The 18,726-nt window shown below is 37.1% G+C and overlaps 1 protein-coding gene across 6 annotated transcripts in view; it reads left to right on the top strand.

Moving 5' to 3' along the window:
- The window catches only part of acaca (acetyl-CoA carboxylase alpha), a 64,074-nt gene extending 47,174 nt beyond the window's left edge, over window positions 1-16,900 (top strand). For all 6 annotated transcript variants that reach the window (XM_061962082.2, XM_072913818.1, XM_061962085.2 and 3 more), the window contains 14 exons: window positions 783-880; window positions 1,054-1,174; window positions 1,259-1,369; window positions 6,370-6,513; window positions 6,597-6,717; window positions 7,579-7,675; window positions 7,794-7,890; window positions 8,000-8,135; window positions 10,024-10,201; window positions 10,282-10,394; window positions 11,649-11,803; window positions 12,631-12,801; window positions 14,651-14,787; window positions 15,640-16,900. In XM_061962082.2, the coding sequence (XP_061818066.1) occupies window positions 783-880; window positions 1,054-1,174; window positions 1,259-1,369; window positions 6,370-6,513; window positions 6,597-6,717; window positions 7,579-7,675; window positions 7,794-7,890; window positions 8,000-8,135; window positions 10,024-10,201; window positions 10,282-10,394; window positions 11,649-11,803; window positions 12,631-12,801; window positions 14,651-14,787; window positions 15,640-15,766 (1,806 nt within the window). In that variant the 3' untranslated portion in view covers window positions 15,767-16,900. The remainder of the gene's footprint in view (window positions 1-782; window positions 881-1,053; window positions 1,175-1,258; window positions 1,370-6,369; window positions 6,514-6,596; window positions 6,718-7,578; window positions 7,676-7,793; window positions 7,891-7,999; window positions 8,136-10,023; window positions 10,202-10,281; window positions 10,395-11,648; window positions 11,804-12,630; window positions 12,802-14,650; window positions 14,788-15,639) is intronic.
- Window positions 16,901-18,726: the final 1,826 nt, after the last annotated feature.

The raw sequence follows: 18,726 nt of genomic DNA, 5'->3' as shown, positions 1-18,726 counted from the left end.
AATTAGGCTTTACAGTATATGCCATTCATGACTTTTCCACATATTTCATATAAATATTTTACCATGAACCCCATTTACACATTATATTTTATTTAGAGCAAATGTTGTTTTCATTTTTGATTATACGCAGCAGCATATTTTCAATTGAATTCAGTTTTATATGGGAGGGATATTGCATGTTGATGAACATTTCTCTACATTTTGCATTGAAATGTAAACACACCGGATTCTAACAAAATGCTAATTTCCACCTGTAGTCCCTATACATGCCAGCATACAGTGTTAAAACATTAAGTACTTTAAATAGACAGTGATACATAATATAATAGAGTACAGATAGTTATTATCTAGCATTACTAAATATTGCCTCAGAAATAAAAAAAATAATCATGGAATTTGATATACTGTGGAAAAATACAAAATTTCCCAGACTGCTTTACTTTATCCAAATACAGAAATACATTTGAACTCCATTCTTCCGTATGTCTTGCATGTATGGACAAATTGAAAATAAAGAATCTTTCAAGTCCAAACAAGGGGGAATTTATGTTATAATAGTATTTTTAGGGATTGAGCCAAAACCATTATGATTTTCTCTGAATTTCATTCAATTAAATTCCACTTGCTGTAACCCAATTCAACATCCTGTAGGGTGAGGCCAATTAAATTGTAATTCCAATTCTTCAAAATAATTGAGTTAAAATTTCAAATTTGGAACATTGCACAAGCCTGGTATTAATGTCATACCATAATTGAGCTGTCACTGCTATTATCGCCTGCAGGGATTCAAGTATCTCTACCTTACACCTCAGGATTATAAGAAGGTATCAGCCCTGAACTCTGTGCACTGTGAACATGTGGAAGACAAGGGAGAATCCAGGTACGTCTCTAGATTGCATGTCTGTACGCCGTACGGTATGAGGAAAGGATTATGGAAGCTATTGTTGGGTCATTCAGGTCTGCATAATGTTTGAAAAAACAAAGGCAAGAGTACAGGATGAGGCTATTGGCTTGTAACCTTTGGATGTACGTGAGCTATGTGCTGTCACGCAGGTACAAGATAACCGACATCATTGGGAAGGACGAGGGGCTGGGGGTGGAGAATCTGAAAGGGTCTGGCATGATTGCTGGAGAATCCTCCCTGGCTTATGATGAGATCATCACCATGAACCTGGTAGGAGCACATATGTGTACAAAATACAAATAGTTTTCAGCTGTAGCGCCAATAAGCCTTAACGTTGATTGTTGTGCTCGAAAGGTAACGTGTCGGGCAATCGGGATCGGAGCCTATCTGGTGAGACTTGGACAGAGAACTATTCAAGTGGACAACTCACATATTATTCTTACTGGAGCAGGAGCACTCAACAAGGTACAACAACAGTATAGCCAAAATCAATGTTTCAATATGATTTTTTTTATAACATAATGATGCATCATATTTTCTTGCAACCCAGGTTTACACAAAACGTTTAACACGTAATATCCCTGCGTTTTATTTAACAATTCGCAGTACAATTTTATATTCTACCAATGTGAAATCACAGCAGAGGAATGCATTAACCTTTTTTTTTCTTACAAAATGTCATTGTCATGGTTACCACAATAGCTTCTGTGTCAAGAAATTAAGAGACTAGTACAGTATTGTACAGTGCAATATTTTAGTCCCTTTTTGTTCCACAAGGATACCCTACCAATCCCAGACCCCTGTTGTCAGTGTTAAATAATTGAAAACAAACCATAAAGTTATATTTGCTTCGCTGGAGGCTGCTATGCAGGACATCCATACTATTTTCTTTCCATTACAATGTTTTTTTTTTGCTGAGGCAGGTTTTTTGCATATTGTTGATTAGTGTGTGCTTGTGCCAGCACGCTTCGCTACTTCTCCATATCTTTTCCCCCCCGATTCTCATTCCTTGACAGTGTAATAAGATGTCTCCATTTCAAATTAATTGACAGGCGGCAACATGAGAAATCATGCAAATGGTACATTGATGGCACATCTATTTGCAGAAGCCTCTGTTGTTTATAGATTGCCCCACTGTTTAGCTGTTTGTAAAAGGACACATATCAAAGTGTCCACAGCACTGAGGTAATATTCAGGTTTAAACTGTAAACGTTGTATTTTTTTAAGGTTTTCAGCTGTGTCCCTCCCCTCCATTCTTCATGAGTCTTCCTGGCTATTAACTGAAACTTAATTGAGAGCAGGAGGCTGCCACCCAAAGATCATCATTTAATTAGCCTCTAGAAAGCTCCCATATTTTCATGGGCTCTGGATAGTAACTACTAGCACAAATACCCCAATAAGCTGTTCCATCGACTTGGCCTCTCTTTTCTCTCTCCTGGCCACCTCCCTCCTTACCCGCTCCCCGCCTCTGCGCAGTGGAATCTTAATGAAGCTGCGATGGCCGGAGGCTCAGAGGCTTTGTGTGTGTCAAGGTGACTGCAATGTTTCTTGGGGCTGCAGGCTTTCCTGACAGCTTTAGGAGAGCGCCCTAGATTTGTAGCCAGATACATAACCATTAATGGTAATAAAGAAAGTAAATGATGGCTGAAAAGGTGAAAGCTGAGGCGAGGGTGTGAGCCCCTCTGATTTTTACTGAGCCATGTCAGGACCCTGCCACCTGTTTCAGCCTGCTTAAATATATGCTGGGGTTAAGAGTTTATGGCATCAGGTTGGTAGGGCACACTTTAGCAGGTAAAAGTAGTTTTGTTTCTCAGATTCTCAATGTACTGTTCTGGTCTGTATATATTATATACTACTGTACATGACAACAAAAATAAATTTAAGACAGTACCACACTTACTTTATGCAAAAAAATATATATATTATAATAATACTAATGTAGGAATGTATTAAAATTAATGCCCTAAATTTAGTCATAACAGGTCTATTTTTTTTCTTCAAACAATAAATGCGAATAGGATGCTGGTAACTCCTTAGGCATGCAACTAAAAAATTTAAATGTTTTTATGGAAAATTATTGCTTTTTTGAGTGACCATTTTCTGTGGTGTATCCACCATGTTTGTGGGGTGTGTTGGATGTGAGAGAGTGCTCAAACGGGGACGAAGAAGCCTCTATTTGTACCGATATAGACCAAAAATGACTATGTTACCTACATTCTTGTATGACTTTAGATCACATTGATGCGTGTGAGCTAGTTTATCTGCAACCTGATTATAACATTATTGACATTCAGTCCAGCCAGTAAGAGTGCTCAAAAAATGTATTCACATCCGAATCGCAATTCTTATTAATTCCAAGTATAAATCAATTCTTAATTTTCAAGATGAGAAATATAACCTTAGAGAAAAATCTACAAACCCCGTTTCCATATGAGTTGGGAAATTGTGTTAGATGTAAATATAAACGGAATACAATTATTTGCAAATCCTTTTAAACACATATTCAATTGAATGCACTACAAAGACAAGATATTTGATGTTCAAACTCATAAACTTTTTTTTTTTTTGCAAATAATAATTAACTTAGAATTTCATGGCTGCAACACGTGCCAAAGTAGTTGGGAAAAGGCATGTTCACCACTGTGTTACATCACCTTTTCTTTTAACAACACTCAATAAACAATTGGGAACTGAGGAAACTAATTGTTGAAGCTTTGAAAGTGGAATTATTTCCCATTCTTGTTTTATGTAGAGCTTCAGTCGTTCAACAGTCCGGGGTTTCCGCTGTCATATTTTACGCTTCATGATGCGCTACACATTTTCGATGGGAGACAGGTCTGGACTGCAGGCGGGCCAGGAAAGTACCCGCACTCTTTTTTTACGAAGCCACGCTGTTGTAACACGTGCTGAATGTGGCTTGGCATTGTCTTGCTGAAATAAGCAGGGGCGTCCATGAAAAAGACGGCGCTTAAATGGCAGCATATGTTGTTCCAAAACCTGTATGTACCTTTCAGCATTAATGGTGCCTTCACAGATGTGTAAGTTACCCATGCCTTGGGCACTAATGCACCCCCATACCATCACAGATGCAGGCTTTTGAACTTTGCGTCGATAACAGTCTGGATGGTTCGCTTCCCCTTTGGTCCGGATGACACAATGTCGAATATTTCCAAAAACAATTTGAAATGTGGACTCGTCAGACCACAGAACACTTTTCCACTTTGCATGAGTCCATCTTAGATGATCTCGGGTCCAGAGAAGCCGGCGGCGTTTCTGGATGTTGTATATAAATGTCTTTTGCTTTGCATAGTAGAGCTTTAACTTGCACTTACAGATGTAGCGACGAACTGTATTTAGTCATAGTGGTTTTCTGAAGTGTTCCTGAGCCCATGTGGTGATATCCTTTAGAGATTGATGTCGGTTTTTGATACAGTGCCATCTGAGGGATCGAAGGTCACGGTCATTCAATGTTGGTTTCCAGCCATGCCGCTTACGTGGAGTGATTTTTCCAGATTCTCTTAACCTTTTGATGATAAAATGGACCGTAGATGTTGAAATCCCTAAATTTCTTGCAATTGCACTTTGAGAAACGTTGTTCTTAAACTGTTTGACTATTTGCTCACGCAGTTGTGGACAAAGGGGTGTACCTCGCCCCATCCTTTCTTGTGAAAGACTGAGCATTTTTTGGGAAGCTGTTTTTATACCCAATCATGGCACCCTCCTGTTCCCAATTAGCCTGCACACCTGTGGGATGTTCCAAATAAGTGTTTGATGAGCATTCCTCAACTTTATCAGTATTTATTGCCACCTTTCCCAACTTCTTTGTCACGTGTTGCTGGCATCAAATTCTAAAATTAATGATTATTTGCAAAAAAAAAAATGTTTATCAGTTTGAACATCAAATATGTTGTCTTTGTAGCATATTCAACTGAATATGGGTTGAACATGATTTGCAAATCATTGTATTCCGTTTATATTTACATCTATATATATATTTCCCAACTCATATGGAAACGGGGTTTTTAATTTAAAAAATGTGTATGCACGTACAGCACTTAAAACCTTTAGTATTTCAGTATGTGGAATTGAATAATGGAATGGATTAAGTAAATAAATCAGTGTACTCAAATGCTCCAATTTAAGAAACTGTTCAAACTCAGTACGAGTACAAAGAAGAAGAATCATGATAAACATTCTGAACTTATTGATAATCACATTTATCTCACCGTATGAAATACAACTTACTATATTATTTATTTTTCAATGTTATTATATATGGAGTATATTGTGAATAAATTGAAAACAGGAAGCGAACAAGTGTTAGCAATTGCTAGGGTGTACACCGCCTTCCGCCCGAATGCAGCTGAGATAGGCTCCAGCACTCCCCGCAATCCCCAAAAGGGACATGCGGTAGAAAATGGATGGATGAAATGGAAAGGGATATGATTAAATAAGCTCTGCTTCTTCCTACTCCTTTTCAAACATGTTGAAAAGAGAAACTGAAAATTGTGATGTATCGTGTTGTTATTGTATGCATGTTCGAAATATACTCAAACCATAAACCATAAAAATATATATATATTTAATTATTATTATTTAATTTTTTTGTTTTTTAAAAAACAACATTTCTTTCTTAAAAAATACATTTTAAAAAGATGCAACTTTTTTTCTGGTCATATCTGCAATTACTTGCTGCGCGCATACGTCATATGTCAGCAGTCAAAATACGTTTTTGTAACCTGAAAAACTGTTATTATGAATTTCATACCAAGTAATATATTGCAATTGGGCAGCAGCTATCTATTATTTTAGTAATCGAGTAATCCATCGCTGAGTTTTTTCTCAATCGGGCAAAACACACTTTATAGCCTCAATTTTAGGGAAAATAGTTAAAATAATAAAACATTTTCTGCTTGCTGTGACCTTCACTCTTTTTTTCCTAATAAATACATATCATCATTAAAATTGCACTTGTAACATGTGTGCACACAGATCACAGCACACCCACACCACCGCTCTCATGTGCGCTCTTTTACAGCAGCTATGCGGAAAGTATGTCAGGGTATTTAAAGTGCCGGGCACTCCATGCAGTCTGAATGTTTACATTTTTATTAGTCACACTCAATAAACAATTAATTGAAGCAACAGGAATATAACTCAAAGCTTTTTTCTATTTGAATTAAGCGATTTAACTGATTAATCGTTGCAGCCCTGTATTGCAAGGATCCATTTGAATCAAGAATCATGTTGAATTGAGAATTGATTCTGAATCAAATAGTTATCCCAATAATTGAATCGTAAGTTGCTGTAAGATTCACATTCCTACAGTCCAGGGTTATATACACAAACTGTTTGTTCTGTTTTTTAAGTTGCTATGCATTAGAAGTTATTACGGGCAGATCCAGTGTGATGCTAAGCAATGCATAAAGTTACCCACTCATGCTGTGTCTTACGTCGTACACTAGGTGCTGGGCAGAGAAGTTTACACATCAAATAACCAACTTGGTGGAATTCAAATCATGCACAACAATGGCGTGACCCATAGTACTGTTTGCGATGACTTTGAAGGAGTCTTCAGCCTCCTGCAATGGCTTTCCTACATGCCCAAGGTAAGGTTTAAATTCCGTCCACCAAGAATATTTCTGTCATGTTAAAAAAAAGCATTTTTGAGCTCTTACACATTTCTTCTCAGTGCAAATTTAGCCCGGTGCCAATTGTGAGTGCCAAAGATCCCATAGATCGACCTGTTGAATTTGTGCCAACGAAGGCGCCCTATGACCCTCGTTGGATGCTCGCAGGGCGTCCCAGCCAGAGTAAGTGCCTTTTTGGGTTTCCCAAGTTTGTTTTTGACAACGGAGGTTATAAATATTATTGTATTTTGTCTTTTGGTTTTGGAATCTTTGAAAAAAATTATTCTTATTACATTTATTATTATACCGTGTACAAAAGAGCCGATACCTCTTAGTCTGTAAGGACTTGGGCTTTATATAAAAGGCTGTATACAGTATATGTGGGTGGCCTTGTTGCATGCCTGGGTGCGTCACACTATACACAGCAAAGTTAAACATAATACAAACGGAATCATGTCACCATTTTAGTATAAATTGACTATAAATTAACTACCCAAAGTAAATTATTATAATTTCCTGTGCCATGCCATACATTACAAGTTGTGATTCCTTTCAGAGAGCCACTATGTAGTCTCTCTGATAGAGAAGTCCACTATCCTACTGTGAAAGACAAGATCAAGATAGCCACAAAATGGATGTGTATGTGTTTCCTTGATGCGGGCTAAGACTGAGCAGGTCCAGTATCAGTGTAATTATAGCTTGGGACTGCAGCGATCTTTGGGGATTGTGCCGGTAGCGGTACACGTCTGTGGTAGTGATGAGCGACGAGGCTTAATTGAACAGTAACCTCGTAGTAGTGTGGCATGTTTCTCAGGGTTAGCAAGCAGAAAAACAGCTTTGCAAGCTTTTTTATACGATCATCCATCATGTTTCCTGCCAGGATTACTGTTACACAGTGAAACACCCAGAGCCTCCCACTGTGTTAAGAAGAATGTTACAAATACCCTGTAGAAATAAAGACTTATGAAAATCACTGCACGTTTATTATCATCCTGCTAACATTAATGAGCGGTAAAAAAAAAGTAATCATTTATGTACATTAAGGTCCAAAAGGCTCCTGGCAGAGTGGATTCTTTGACCATGGCTCCTTCATGGAGTTGATGCAGCCATGGGCTCAAAGTGTGGTGGTTGGCAGAGCACGGTAAGCACCTAAATTAAAAACAAACAAACAAACAAACAAAAACATGATAAACACATCTCGAATGTCCTTGCTGTTAATGCGTTGCAAAAGTCATCTGCCGAATGGTGTATTTCCACAGATTGGGTGGTATACCTACTGGAGTGGTTGCTGTGGAAACAAGGTCAGTGGAGCTGTCAATCCCAGCTGATCCAGCCAATTTAGACTCGGAGGCCAAGGTTAGGCGGGTCACTCACTATATATACTCAAGTATGAGCCAAGTGTTTCTTTGTCTATAAATTGGAGTGATTCTGATGTCCGTGTGTGTGTGTGTGTGTGTGTGTTTAGATCATCCAGCAGGCAGGGCAGGTGTGGTTCCCTGATTCTGCTTTCAAAACAGCACAGGCTATTAAGGATCTGAACAGAGAGGGGCTGCCTCTCTTTGTATTTGCCAACTGGAGGGGTTTTTCTGGAGGAATGAAAGGTTTGTGTCACAATTAAACATCATGCATTATTTGTTTGAATGCTGTGAGACAACCTTTCCACGCACATTTACTCATATAATTTACTATCAATTCTGCCATATATATATATATATATACCGGGTTTTTCCGAGATTGCCACTATATATGTGTCGCGGTAGGGGCGTGGCTATGGGCAACATCATATGTACGACGTCATGACAATTTTGATTTGCAATGACGCACATATTATATATATATATATATATATATATATATATATATATATATATATATATATATATATATATATATATATATATATATATATATAAAGGCTCAACAAATGTGTTATGTATATATTAAAAAAAAAGTGTTATTAGTTTTTAATAATAACATATTTATATTATCAGAATCAGCTTTATAGGCCAAGTATGTTTAACACACAAGGAGTTTGACTTGGTAGACTGCGCTCTTTTTGTTTATTCATCCGTCCATTTTCTACCGCTTGTCCCTTTTGGGGGCGCGGAGGGTGCTGGAGCCTATCTCAGCTGCATTCAGGCGGTAGGCGGCGTACACCCTGGACAAGTCGCCACCTCATCACAGGGCCAACACAGATAGACAGACAACATGCACACTCACATTCACACACTAGGGCCAATACAATTATGCAGGATAAAAGTTGGCTCTAATGCAGTTAACTTAATGCTAACGTACAATGGACGAGCTCATTGCCAAGCTAACCCAAATTAGCACGGGCAGTCGCAGTGCACATATACTGTATAAACAATCATTTACACTCACATTCATACATATGGACAATTTACATTCTCCAATGAACCTAACATACATATTTTTGGAATGTGGGAGTAACCTGGAGTACCCGGAGATAACGCACGCACACACGGGAGAGCATACACACTGACACTCCACACAGAGGCGGAGGTTCGAAAACGCATGCGGCGTAAAGTAAGACGTTATTGTCGGTATTAATGTCAAAAGAATTAGGGGAGTTTACACAGGCTTGAACAAGACATGCATTAATTACATTGAAATACCTTTGTCCTGTTTCTCTCCTTACTTGGGTGTCAACGCTGTTCAGATGTGTGACGAGCTGTAGCACTTATGACAAGCAATTTAGATGTTAGTTTTTTTGTTTAATCTTAAAGGAACATTATATGTTGAAGAGGTTAATTTAGTCTACTGATGTGTATTTATTAATGGTTGATTTATATAGGCTAATAAGGTAAAGTTTTGTACCTGACAAGTTTCGGCTACCTTGCTTCTGCAGCCTTCATCACGTGACAACTCTGATGAAGGCTGCAGAAGCAAGGTAGCCGAAACTTGTCATGTATGTATGTATATATATATATATATATATATATATATATATATATATATATATATATATATATATATATATATATATATATGTATATATATATATATATATGTATATATACAGTATATGTATATATACCGTATATATATGTGTGTGTGTGTGTGTGTGTGTGTGTGTGTGTATATATATATATATATGTATGTATGTATAGATTTGTGTATATATATGTGTATATATATATATGTATATATATATATATATGTATATATGTATACATGTGTATAGATATGTGTATATATATGTGTATATATATATATGTTTATATATTTATATATATATATATGTTTATATATGTATATATATATGTTTATATATGTGTATATTTATATATATATATATATATATATATATATATATATATATATATATATATATATATATATATATATATATACAAATTAATAAATTATTTACCTTCTATTTCTCATGTCTCACAATGCAATGTTAAAGATCTCAATTTATTTCTATATTTCTAACATGGATTTTATTTTGAAAATACATTCCATTAGACATGTACGACCAAGTGTTGAAGTTTGGGGCCTACATTGTGGACGGGCTGCGCGAGTACAAGCAGCCCGTTCTGGTTTACATACCCCCGCAGGCCGAGCTGAGGGGAGGATCCTGGGTGGTCATAGATCCCACCATTAACCCCCGTCACATGGAGATGTACGCCGACAAGGACAGTCGGTAAGTTGGATCGAAAAAGGGGAAAGATCCAGGTCAGTATCAGGCCAGACGGCTTTCACTGAAACCTTTCCTGTGTTCAGAGGTGGAGTGTTGGAGCCTGAGGGGACAGTGGAGATCAAGTTTAGGAGGAAGGACCTGGTGAAGACCATGAGACGAGTAGATCCAGTCTACATGAGCTTGGCTGAAAGATTGGGTTAGTCATCATTTTCGATTTTAATTAAAGCCGTTGCAGCCTTCTTCATTTGTAGTCTTCCCTCTCTCTGTTCCCATGTCAGTGAGAAGAAAGTGAAGGGGGGGCGCTGTGTGCCGTCACTTTTCTTTATCTGGTGTTGATAGTATCATCTTCACTGTGCTCCCCTGGGAGACATGTCAATCACAGCTGCCTCAGATCAATCGTCAGCTCTCCCGTCTACCCGGTGCTGCCTATCGATTTACCTCGCAGCGCGCAGAAGCTGTGATCCAATGCTGTGTGCGTTTGGTGCTTTGGGCAAACCGGTGAAGCATTATTGAGGAGGGTTTGAGTGCGAACAGATTGGAATTGACAGAAATCAGTCTTTAGTGACAGGAGCTTGGGGGCTTCTGGGGGTAGCACTAAGTAAAATGCTCTTAGTCCAGGTTAAGTAACTGCTACATTTTGCAACTTACTGTTTATTTATATTGAATATTCCAATTGTTCCAGACACATGAAATGGTCATTGTTATCCATACTTTTTATTTGTATAGTTTTTGTTAAAGTACATTTATTTGAGAGCTCCAATAATTCTGTTGAGCTTAAAAATATGTAGTGGAAATGCTTCCCGACATTTTACACAAATATTGGGCATCAAAATGTTTTTTTGTATTATAACTCTGACATGCATTGTAATTAATGCAGAATGCTGAATGATTTATTATTATTAATCACACTTTTGAATTTTGATCAAAGGTGATTAAAATACCCCAATATTTAAACCCAACGCAATTTTAATGTCAGAATGTCAAACACCAAATTTTTTTAAATGTTGTCTTTGAATCCATGTCATTTATTTGTTTAAAACTTGGTAACAATTTTATCTTAAGTCCTGTCTGGGTTTATTTTGAAGTAAAATATTCCACCGAGTACACCAGTCGGAGTCTCCTCACTTATCTTTGCACTTGCGTATGCATTGACCTGATCATTGACCCTACAGCAATTCACTCCCCCTTTCAGGTAAACCATACGCGGTTAAGGTAAAGGAGCTGCGGTCCAAAAAAATTATGTGAATAATCTGCGTTTATACATAATTTTTTGTGATTGAATGCATTTACGTTAAGAGCCCTAATTATTACATCAGTGCCATTGCCTTGAGTATTTTGATTCATTTATGATTTAACTTTTAAAAGCCTTTATTCATCTAGTTCTGCATTCTCTCTGGTCATGTGCGTTTAAATATAATCCTCATTTTAACACGTCTTCTTCTCCAAAAAGGTACTCCAGAATTGAGCCCCCCTGATCGTAAAGAGCTGGAGACCAAACTGAAAGAGCGGGAAGAGTTTCTGCTGCCAATCTACCACCAGGTGGCTGTGCAGTTTGCAGACCTCCACGACACCCCAGGCCGCATGCAAGAGAAGGGTGTCATCACAGTGAGCATTTTTATTTACCTGTAGCCACGTGCGCACGTGTTGGTGCAATGTGAATGCACCCTGGCTAAGTGGGAGTCTTGCTAGCTGCTGAACCTGCCTTGTGTCATCAGGCAGGGAAGTTTGTCCTTATAATCATTTTCTGATGATGCAGGTCAATCTCTTTGAAAAGCACAGCTCAGCCTGAAAAGCGGGCTCGCTCTCATGCCATACTGTTCTAGTCTCATCTCAAGCACACACTTTTGGCAGGAGACAGGCTGTGGTAAAAGTGTGTACATGTAATGACAAACATATTCTGACCCCCACCTCACCATCAACCCTTCATGATTATCTAAATATTAGAATCACCTTCCTTTTAATTGCCCCAAGCAAATCAACATATTAATTTATATTTGAGTTGTTGAGTTGAGTTTGAGTTTATTTCGAACATGCAAATATACAACATGATACGTCACAATTTGAATTTGAAGAAGCAGAGCTTATTTAATCCTACCCCTTTTCTTTTACATAACAGTTGCTAAAACTTTTTGTTCACTTCCTGTTAACAATTTATTCACAATATACTCCATAAGTAATCACAATAAAAATAAATAAATAATTATAATTTAATAATAATAATTGGTGAAGTAAGTCATATTTCATATGATGAGATAAGTAAAGTTATTTTGAGAATGAATGAATGAATGGATGGATGAAATAAATTGAGAATGTTTGTCATGGTTCTTGTTCTTTGTACTTTGTAAACACTTTAAGTTTGAAGAGTTTCTTGAAGTGGATCATATTAGTGCATTGTTTGATTTAACAAGATACCTGTCATTTTCCTCTTTTAGGATATACTAGAGTGGCAGACATCTCGTAGTTTCTTCTACTGGCGTCTGCGGCGCCTCCTACTGGAAGACACGGTAATGCGAAAGATCCAAGAAGCTAACAGCGAGCTGACGGACGGGCAAATCCAAGCAATGCTGCGCCGTTGGTTTGTTGAGGCTGAAGGTGCTGTTAAGGTAATTGTTACACAGGTTTACACTATTATATTTCCATATTTGTTGTTACACACATGCAGGAGTTGCATGAATTCCAGGAGGGGGGCTGTCTTGCCAGAACACCAGCTGGAATTTGAGAGCAAGCTGCAACAAACTCATCGTCTATCCATAAAATGAAGCCGCTTCTAAGATACTAATCCTCACCACCATGGCGGAAAATAAACACTTTATTCCAAGTATTATTATCACTGTAGCACTAAAGGAAAATTAATGGATAATTATGCTACACACACACACTGAGCAGGACAACACAAGAAGCTAACTGATAAGAGTTTAAATGTAAAGCAGGGGTGATCTATCCAGCTGTCGATACTATCGATACCTTGTGTAGTATTGGTATATAACCAAAGCTAAAGTGATTAGATAGATATTTTTCTTTTTCTTGTTCTTATTATTACAAAATAATGTTTTGTTATTGTTTACAAACTCGGGTAGTCAGTCTCTGGATAAAGGAAGGCTTTAACAGCAAAACCCAAATAATTTGAATGGGAGCCAATATGAGTTTTTGCATTTCATTAGTTGTTGTTCAACAGCCACTCTTATTGTGTTAAAAATATATGAATGTGGCATTCAATACCACAAATTTAATAAGACAAGCTTTATAAAATGTGTTATTGTGTTTACTTTAGTTGCATACTATAAAACATTTTCAGTTTTATAACCTACCATACTTTTTTTTTAACCTTAGGGCACACCAGATTATAAAGCGCACTGCCAATGAGCGGGTCTGTTCAGGTCTATTTTCATGCAAAAGCACTGGATTCATAAGGCGCATTAAAAGGGTCATATTATGATTTTTTTCTACATTTAAAACCCTTCCTTATGGTCTACATAACATTTTGTGGGCGGTCTTATTTACCTGCCTCCACTTCGACTCGAAATTGGTGTAGGTATGAGGCCCCAAAAAATGTAGTTGGGATTGCTGGCCAAAAATGGTGATCGGGACATCCCTAATTATTATTATTATTATTATTTCTGATTGTTATTGTTATCATTATTATTAGTAGTAATTGTTTTTGCATTACTAATGTTATCTAAAACTATGCATTACATTGGATAATTCCTGGCCGTTGGCTGCAGAAAGTTTTTTTCAGATCCCATAAAATCTGTGTTTGTAAAAGTAGTTGAGATCTCAACATGGGCCTAAAATATAACTTTCTGCAATTTGGATAATGTTATCATTTTCTCATAGCATTAGTCACTCAATCATTCAAAAGACTACTAGTTGTAATTTGACTTAAAACATTTGTAATTTTCATATACTATAAAATAGGTTCATAACCGCTGTTCCTTCAGGAGGAATCTTGCCCTGAGAGAACCAGCAGGCAGAAGCTAAGAGGAGCCATGTCTCCTGCGAAGTGGCCTTCTCGTCCATTACCCAATCAGAAGTGACTGTCTTAAGCCACAATTAATCACAGCTCTGGCACGTGCAGATAGGAGAGCAACACGCTGTCTCTTAATTAAAAGCAAACAGATTAAAAATGATTAATAAGGGCATTAAATGTTCTTGTGGACCCCAAGCAGGACTATTCATATAAAGGTAAGGGCCTGTTAAACCCCTCCACCTTCAAATCTTTGCTAAGCCTCTCCAGGCTGGCTTTGTTTGGGATCAGAGATGCCGGCACTCATGAATACTAATATTCCTATCAAGCTCAAATAAACAAAACATCCAGCGCTTACTTTGTGCTGGTCCACTTCTTTTGGCATGTGCTGATATTGATTTGTGCACATTAACCAGTACAATTTGTAAGTTTTGTTATGTTTTTTCATTATCACAACAATGGTCATACATGACAATGTCATCATGCAGGCCTATTTGTGGGACAACAATGAAGAGGTGGTGGGGTGGCTGGAGAAGCAACTCGCAGAAGAGGAGGGTGCGAGGTCTGTCATCGATGAGAACATAAAGTACATTCGCCGAGATCACATCCTCAAGCAGATACGCAGGTGATTTTAATAAAGCAGCACGGTTTTATGATAATAATGACGACGATGATGTCACTCCACATTAGGGGTGGGTAACGAATTTGGTACTTTTAAAGGCAACCACCAAATTCCGTCGACACTACCGGTTATCGATACTTGTAAAATTAAGTGATGATATGTTTCAATACATCTGACAGACTATTTATCGACTCAAACACTTAGTGGGGAAACAAGCAGACTCTGTCAAACTGCTTATAGGTAATGCTGCAATTTCCCATGCCAACAAAGCAGGTATGTCTGATAGAAAACATTCAAATGTTAGGTAAGGCTCCACTTTTTCAAAAATTTAAATTGGCTTTGCCTTATACAGGCTACTGATTGGCATCACCAATTTGAAAACTACATGAAACTAAGATGTACTTTACAATCAAACAGCAAGTGTGTAATAAGTACAATACATTGAGTATAAACACTGTGTAGGGCGCAACATGAGACACGATCGGACCATTAAGCTATTTCCTAGCTAAGCAACACACCATACCAATCTAAAGTCTTTGAAATTGCAACTGCATGCAAAGTTTGTTGTATAATACTTGCAAATGAGACTCAGAAATGTAATAAGTAGACAAACTTTAACAACTGGATAGCAAAGGTTTTATAATCACCTCATTTTCAAATGATACAATAAAAAATTTGACATTATTATAAAACAATTAACATTTATTAACACGCACAAAAGTACCGAAAAGCCCTACCATTGATTACCGCGATCAGTTATGTAGAAATGCGCTATTCAAGTATAACACACTTATTTATTTAAAAGGTACCCACCCCTACAAACATAACATGTATTTTTCGGTTTCTTGCTCCCAGCCTGGTTCAAGCTAACCCAGAAGTGGCCATGGATTCCATCGTGCACATGACCCAGCACATCTCACCCACTCAGAGAGCTGAGGTAGTGCGTATACTGTCTACTATGGAGACCGCCGCCTCATCATAGTGCTCAGGCCCAATTAGTCTGGAAAGTGCAGTTCGGAGGAGCCAAAATGACAGCACCTTGGCACTCACCAGGGTACTCATGAATTGTTGGTAATGATTCTTCGATATTGATTTGTAAGTTGTCTATGACCCCTCTACCAATTTTTATAAATAAGCATATTTTGTATTCCAGTGCAATGACTTGGTGACCAATTTAATGTACACTATTTTTGAGACTGAACCAATATTGAACTAATGAACTGGAATGTTGTCATATTCCAATCTAAACTGCTTTCTGACTATAATTATTAAGTAATTGGAGAGCAGTCTTGGCAAGAAAAGGTCATTTAAACCACCAACATGGGCACACTTAGTTGAAAAACTATATTTAAAAAAATAAACAGGAGCACTGTAACACATTTGGACAGAAGAGCCCAGCAGGGAGCAAAAGGAGCCTTTTTAAACCCGGTCTGCTTCCCAGTTTTCCCTGCAGTGAACACAAAACTACAGCTGTCCCTTCTGTTCAGACTTCATGCTGCTGCAGATGCACTTTATACTGCGTTGCTGTTCACATTGCATACAGAATCAAACTGGCACAGCCCTCGCTGTAAATGTGCTTGCCAGAATGACACACACACTTACACACACGCACAGAGGTGGACGTCGTTGAAAGGAACTGGGAAATGATAATGGTACTAAAGTACACACATATTAGCATATTTTGTTGCTTCCTAAAAAAAAAATCAAAAATAGCTTCTTTTTTATTATATTGATTTGTTTTTATGATAGGAAAATATTTTTGGAATACTTGATGAGATCACCTATGTTCGATGACTCACGTAATCTCTAACTGTTAACCACGTTTTATTTATACTTTATTTACCAAAATTGAAATGTTTTAATATTGTTTTCCATTGCATATGATGTTTTTGTTACTGACTGCCAGGTACTTTGTGACACAATTAGGTGATAATGGGTAAACAGCACTGTCCTTTAATTACATCACAGATGTTCATTGACAATGTGAAAACAGATTCCTGCTAAGTGCTGTGCCTTTTTTTTGTTTGTAGTGACAAGCAGGCCATTTCTTTTTAAAACACTGGTTGTAACCTATTACAAATAATATTTACAATTGAAATAAACCTTACCCAATGAATTTGTATCATGTCTTTGCAGTAAAAGATAAACATGTTTTAAATATCAGTGATCGCATGGATAGTCGCTGAAAGCCTCATTACATTGTAGCAGTCAGAACAGAGTCCATTACACAGGAGATACATTTTGTGATTATTCAAAATGATACTCTCTGCATTCCTCAGTCCAAAGACGATTAAAGCGTCGTCCCCCATCGCCCCTCCCCTTGCCTTTTAAACTTCAACAGTCTTAAGAAGGATGAGACGGATCAAACAAATACTGAGGGAGCTATCTCATCCGTTTATTTATTAAATTTTGTCTTACTTGGTTCAGATCATCCCCTCGGCTCTGTCAACTTTGTTATCAACCGAGCAACAAATATGTAAGACAAATTGAGTTGCATGTGCCCAATACCCACAACAATTACAAGAGAACCAAAAAAGAAGAAAAAGTAATTTGGTGCTATAATTGGAAATGTGTGTTGCGTGGTCCCCCTTGTCTCCCACAGGGTTTTTGCTCATTTGTGGTGGCGTGCGTGGTGGGCTAATTCTTTTGATCAGTGCCAAAATGTAGATTCCGTTTTTTACAGTGGAGGAAAAGGTATTGTTTGGCAACATGCACAAAACCATGCCATGACACCAACTGTCTTTTTTTTTTTAACCCTCAGGAGGCATAGGCTGACTTTTTTGTGCTTTCAGTACTTTTTTGCTGTATTTTTGCCATAGTGTTCTCCATTATACATTATTTTCCTAAAATGTAATTTATGTTAAATTTTAATATATCAATGTCCAATTCTTGTAAAAGTGTACGAGGCACTGGCAGTTATTCGACAAAATCCCAAAGCCAAACAGGACATGGAAGTCCTTCATTTTTGAAAGTGCATAAGAAAATGTTGGATTCATATTTTATTTTACTTTTTTTGCTCATATATCTCAAACCAACTTCAGTCCTAAACAAAAATACCAAACACGTAATGTTTTTATTTTATTTTATTTATTTAGCACTGACGAGTGATTATTTTTCAAAATCAGATTGATCACACTTTTGAATTGGGCTAATCATAATTAATCACAGGTCGTTACTCGCTTGCATAATTAAAATGATCTTAAAAAAAGACTTTGGACACAAATCCAATTTTATTTTCAGAATGTCAGAGAGGAACATTTTTTTAATGTTTTACCTGAAAGCACATGATGTATTTGCTCAAAACTTGCTAACAGATTTATGTTAAGTCCAGTGAGTAATTGTCTGATTAATCTGCATATGAACATGATTTATACATTATTTTTTGTGATTAATCACATTAATTACTTTTTATTTTATTTTTATTTTTTACAACCCTAATTCTAACTCTTTGAAGGCCTTTTGATCAAATGACATGACATGAGATATTTTATTATTTTGTGTAGTATCTGATCAAAAGGTTTTTAAAGGGGTCAAAGTAAAAATAAACATCACCTGTTAGCTGTTTTTGTTACATACATAATGATTATTCGATTAAATATCTTAAGGACTTTTTATGTCATTTTAGGCTTTGCAGATCATTTAAATGTAATGTTCCCAGAGGGTTGAAAATATATTATTACGGTTGTCAATAAATCCCAGCAAATAAACACCAAAACTATGTAAGAATGCCCTCGAGAGCAGTGGTTCTCAAACTTTTTTCTGCAAGTACCACCTAACAAAGAACTTTGTTCTTCAAGTACCACCGCAATGACCAACCTTAAAATACAGTAGCATTGTAAGCCTCAGTGTTCATTAAAAACTAGGCATACATTATATTTAATATTACTGGCCACTAACATTACACACGGTTTGAACAGTAACACTCTGAATGTAGGAAAAATA

This window comes from Nerophis lumbriciformis, linkage group LG09 (assembly GCF_033978685.3).
Source record: "Nerophis lumbriciformis linkage group LG09, RoL_Nlum_v2.1, whole genome shotgun sequence".
Lineage (NCBI taxonomy): Eukaryota > Metazoa > Chordata > Actinopteri > Syngnathiformes > Syngnathidae > Nerophis > Nerophis lumbriciformis.
Note: the sequence above shows the minus strand (reverse complement) of the source record. Positions and strands in the feature narration are given on the sequence as shown.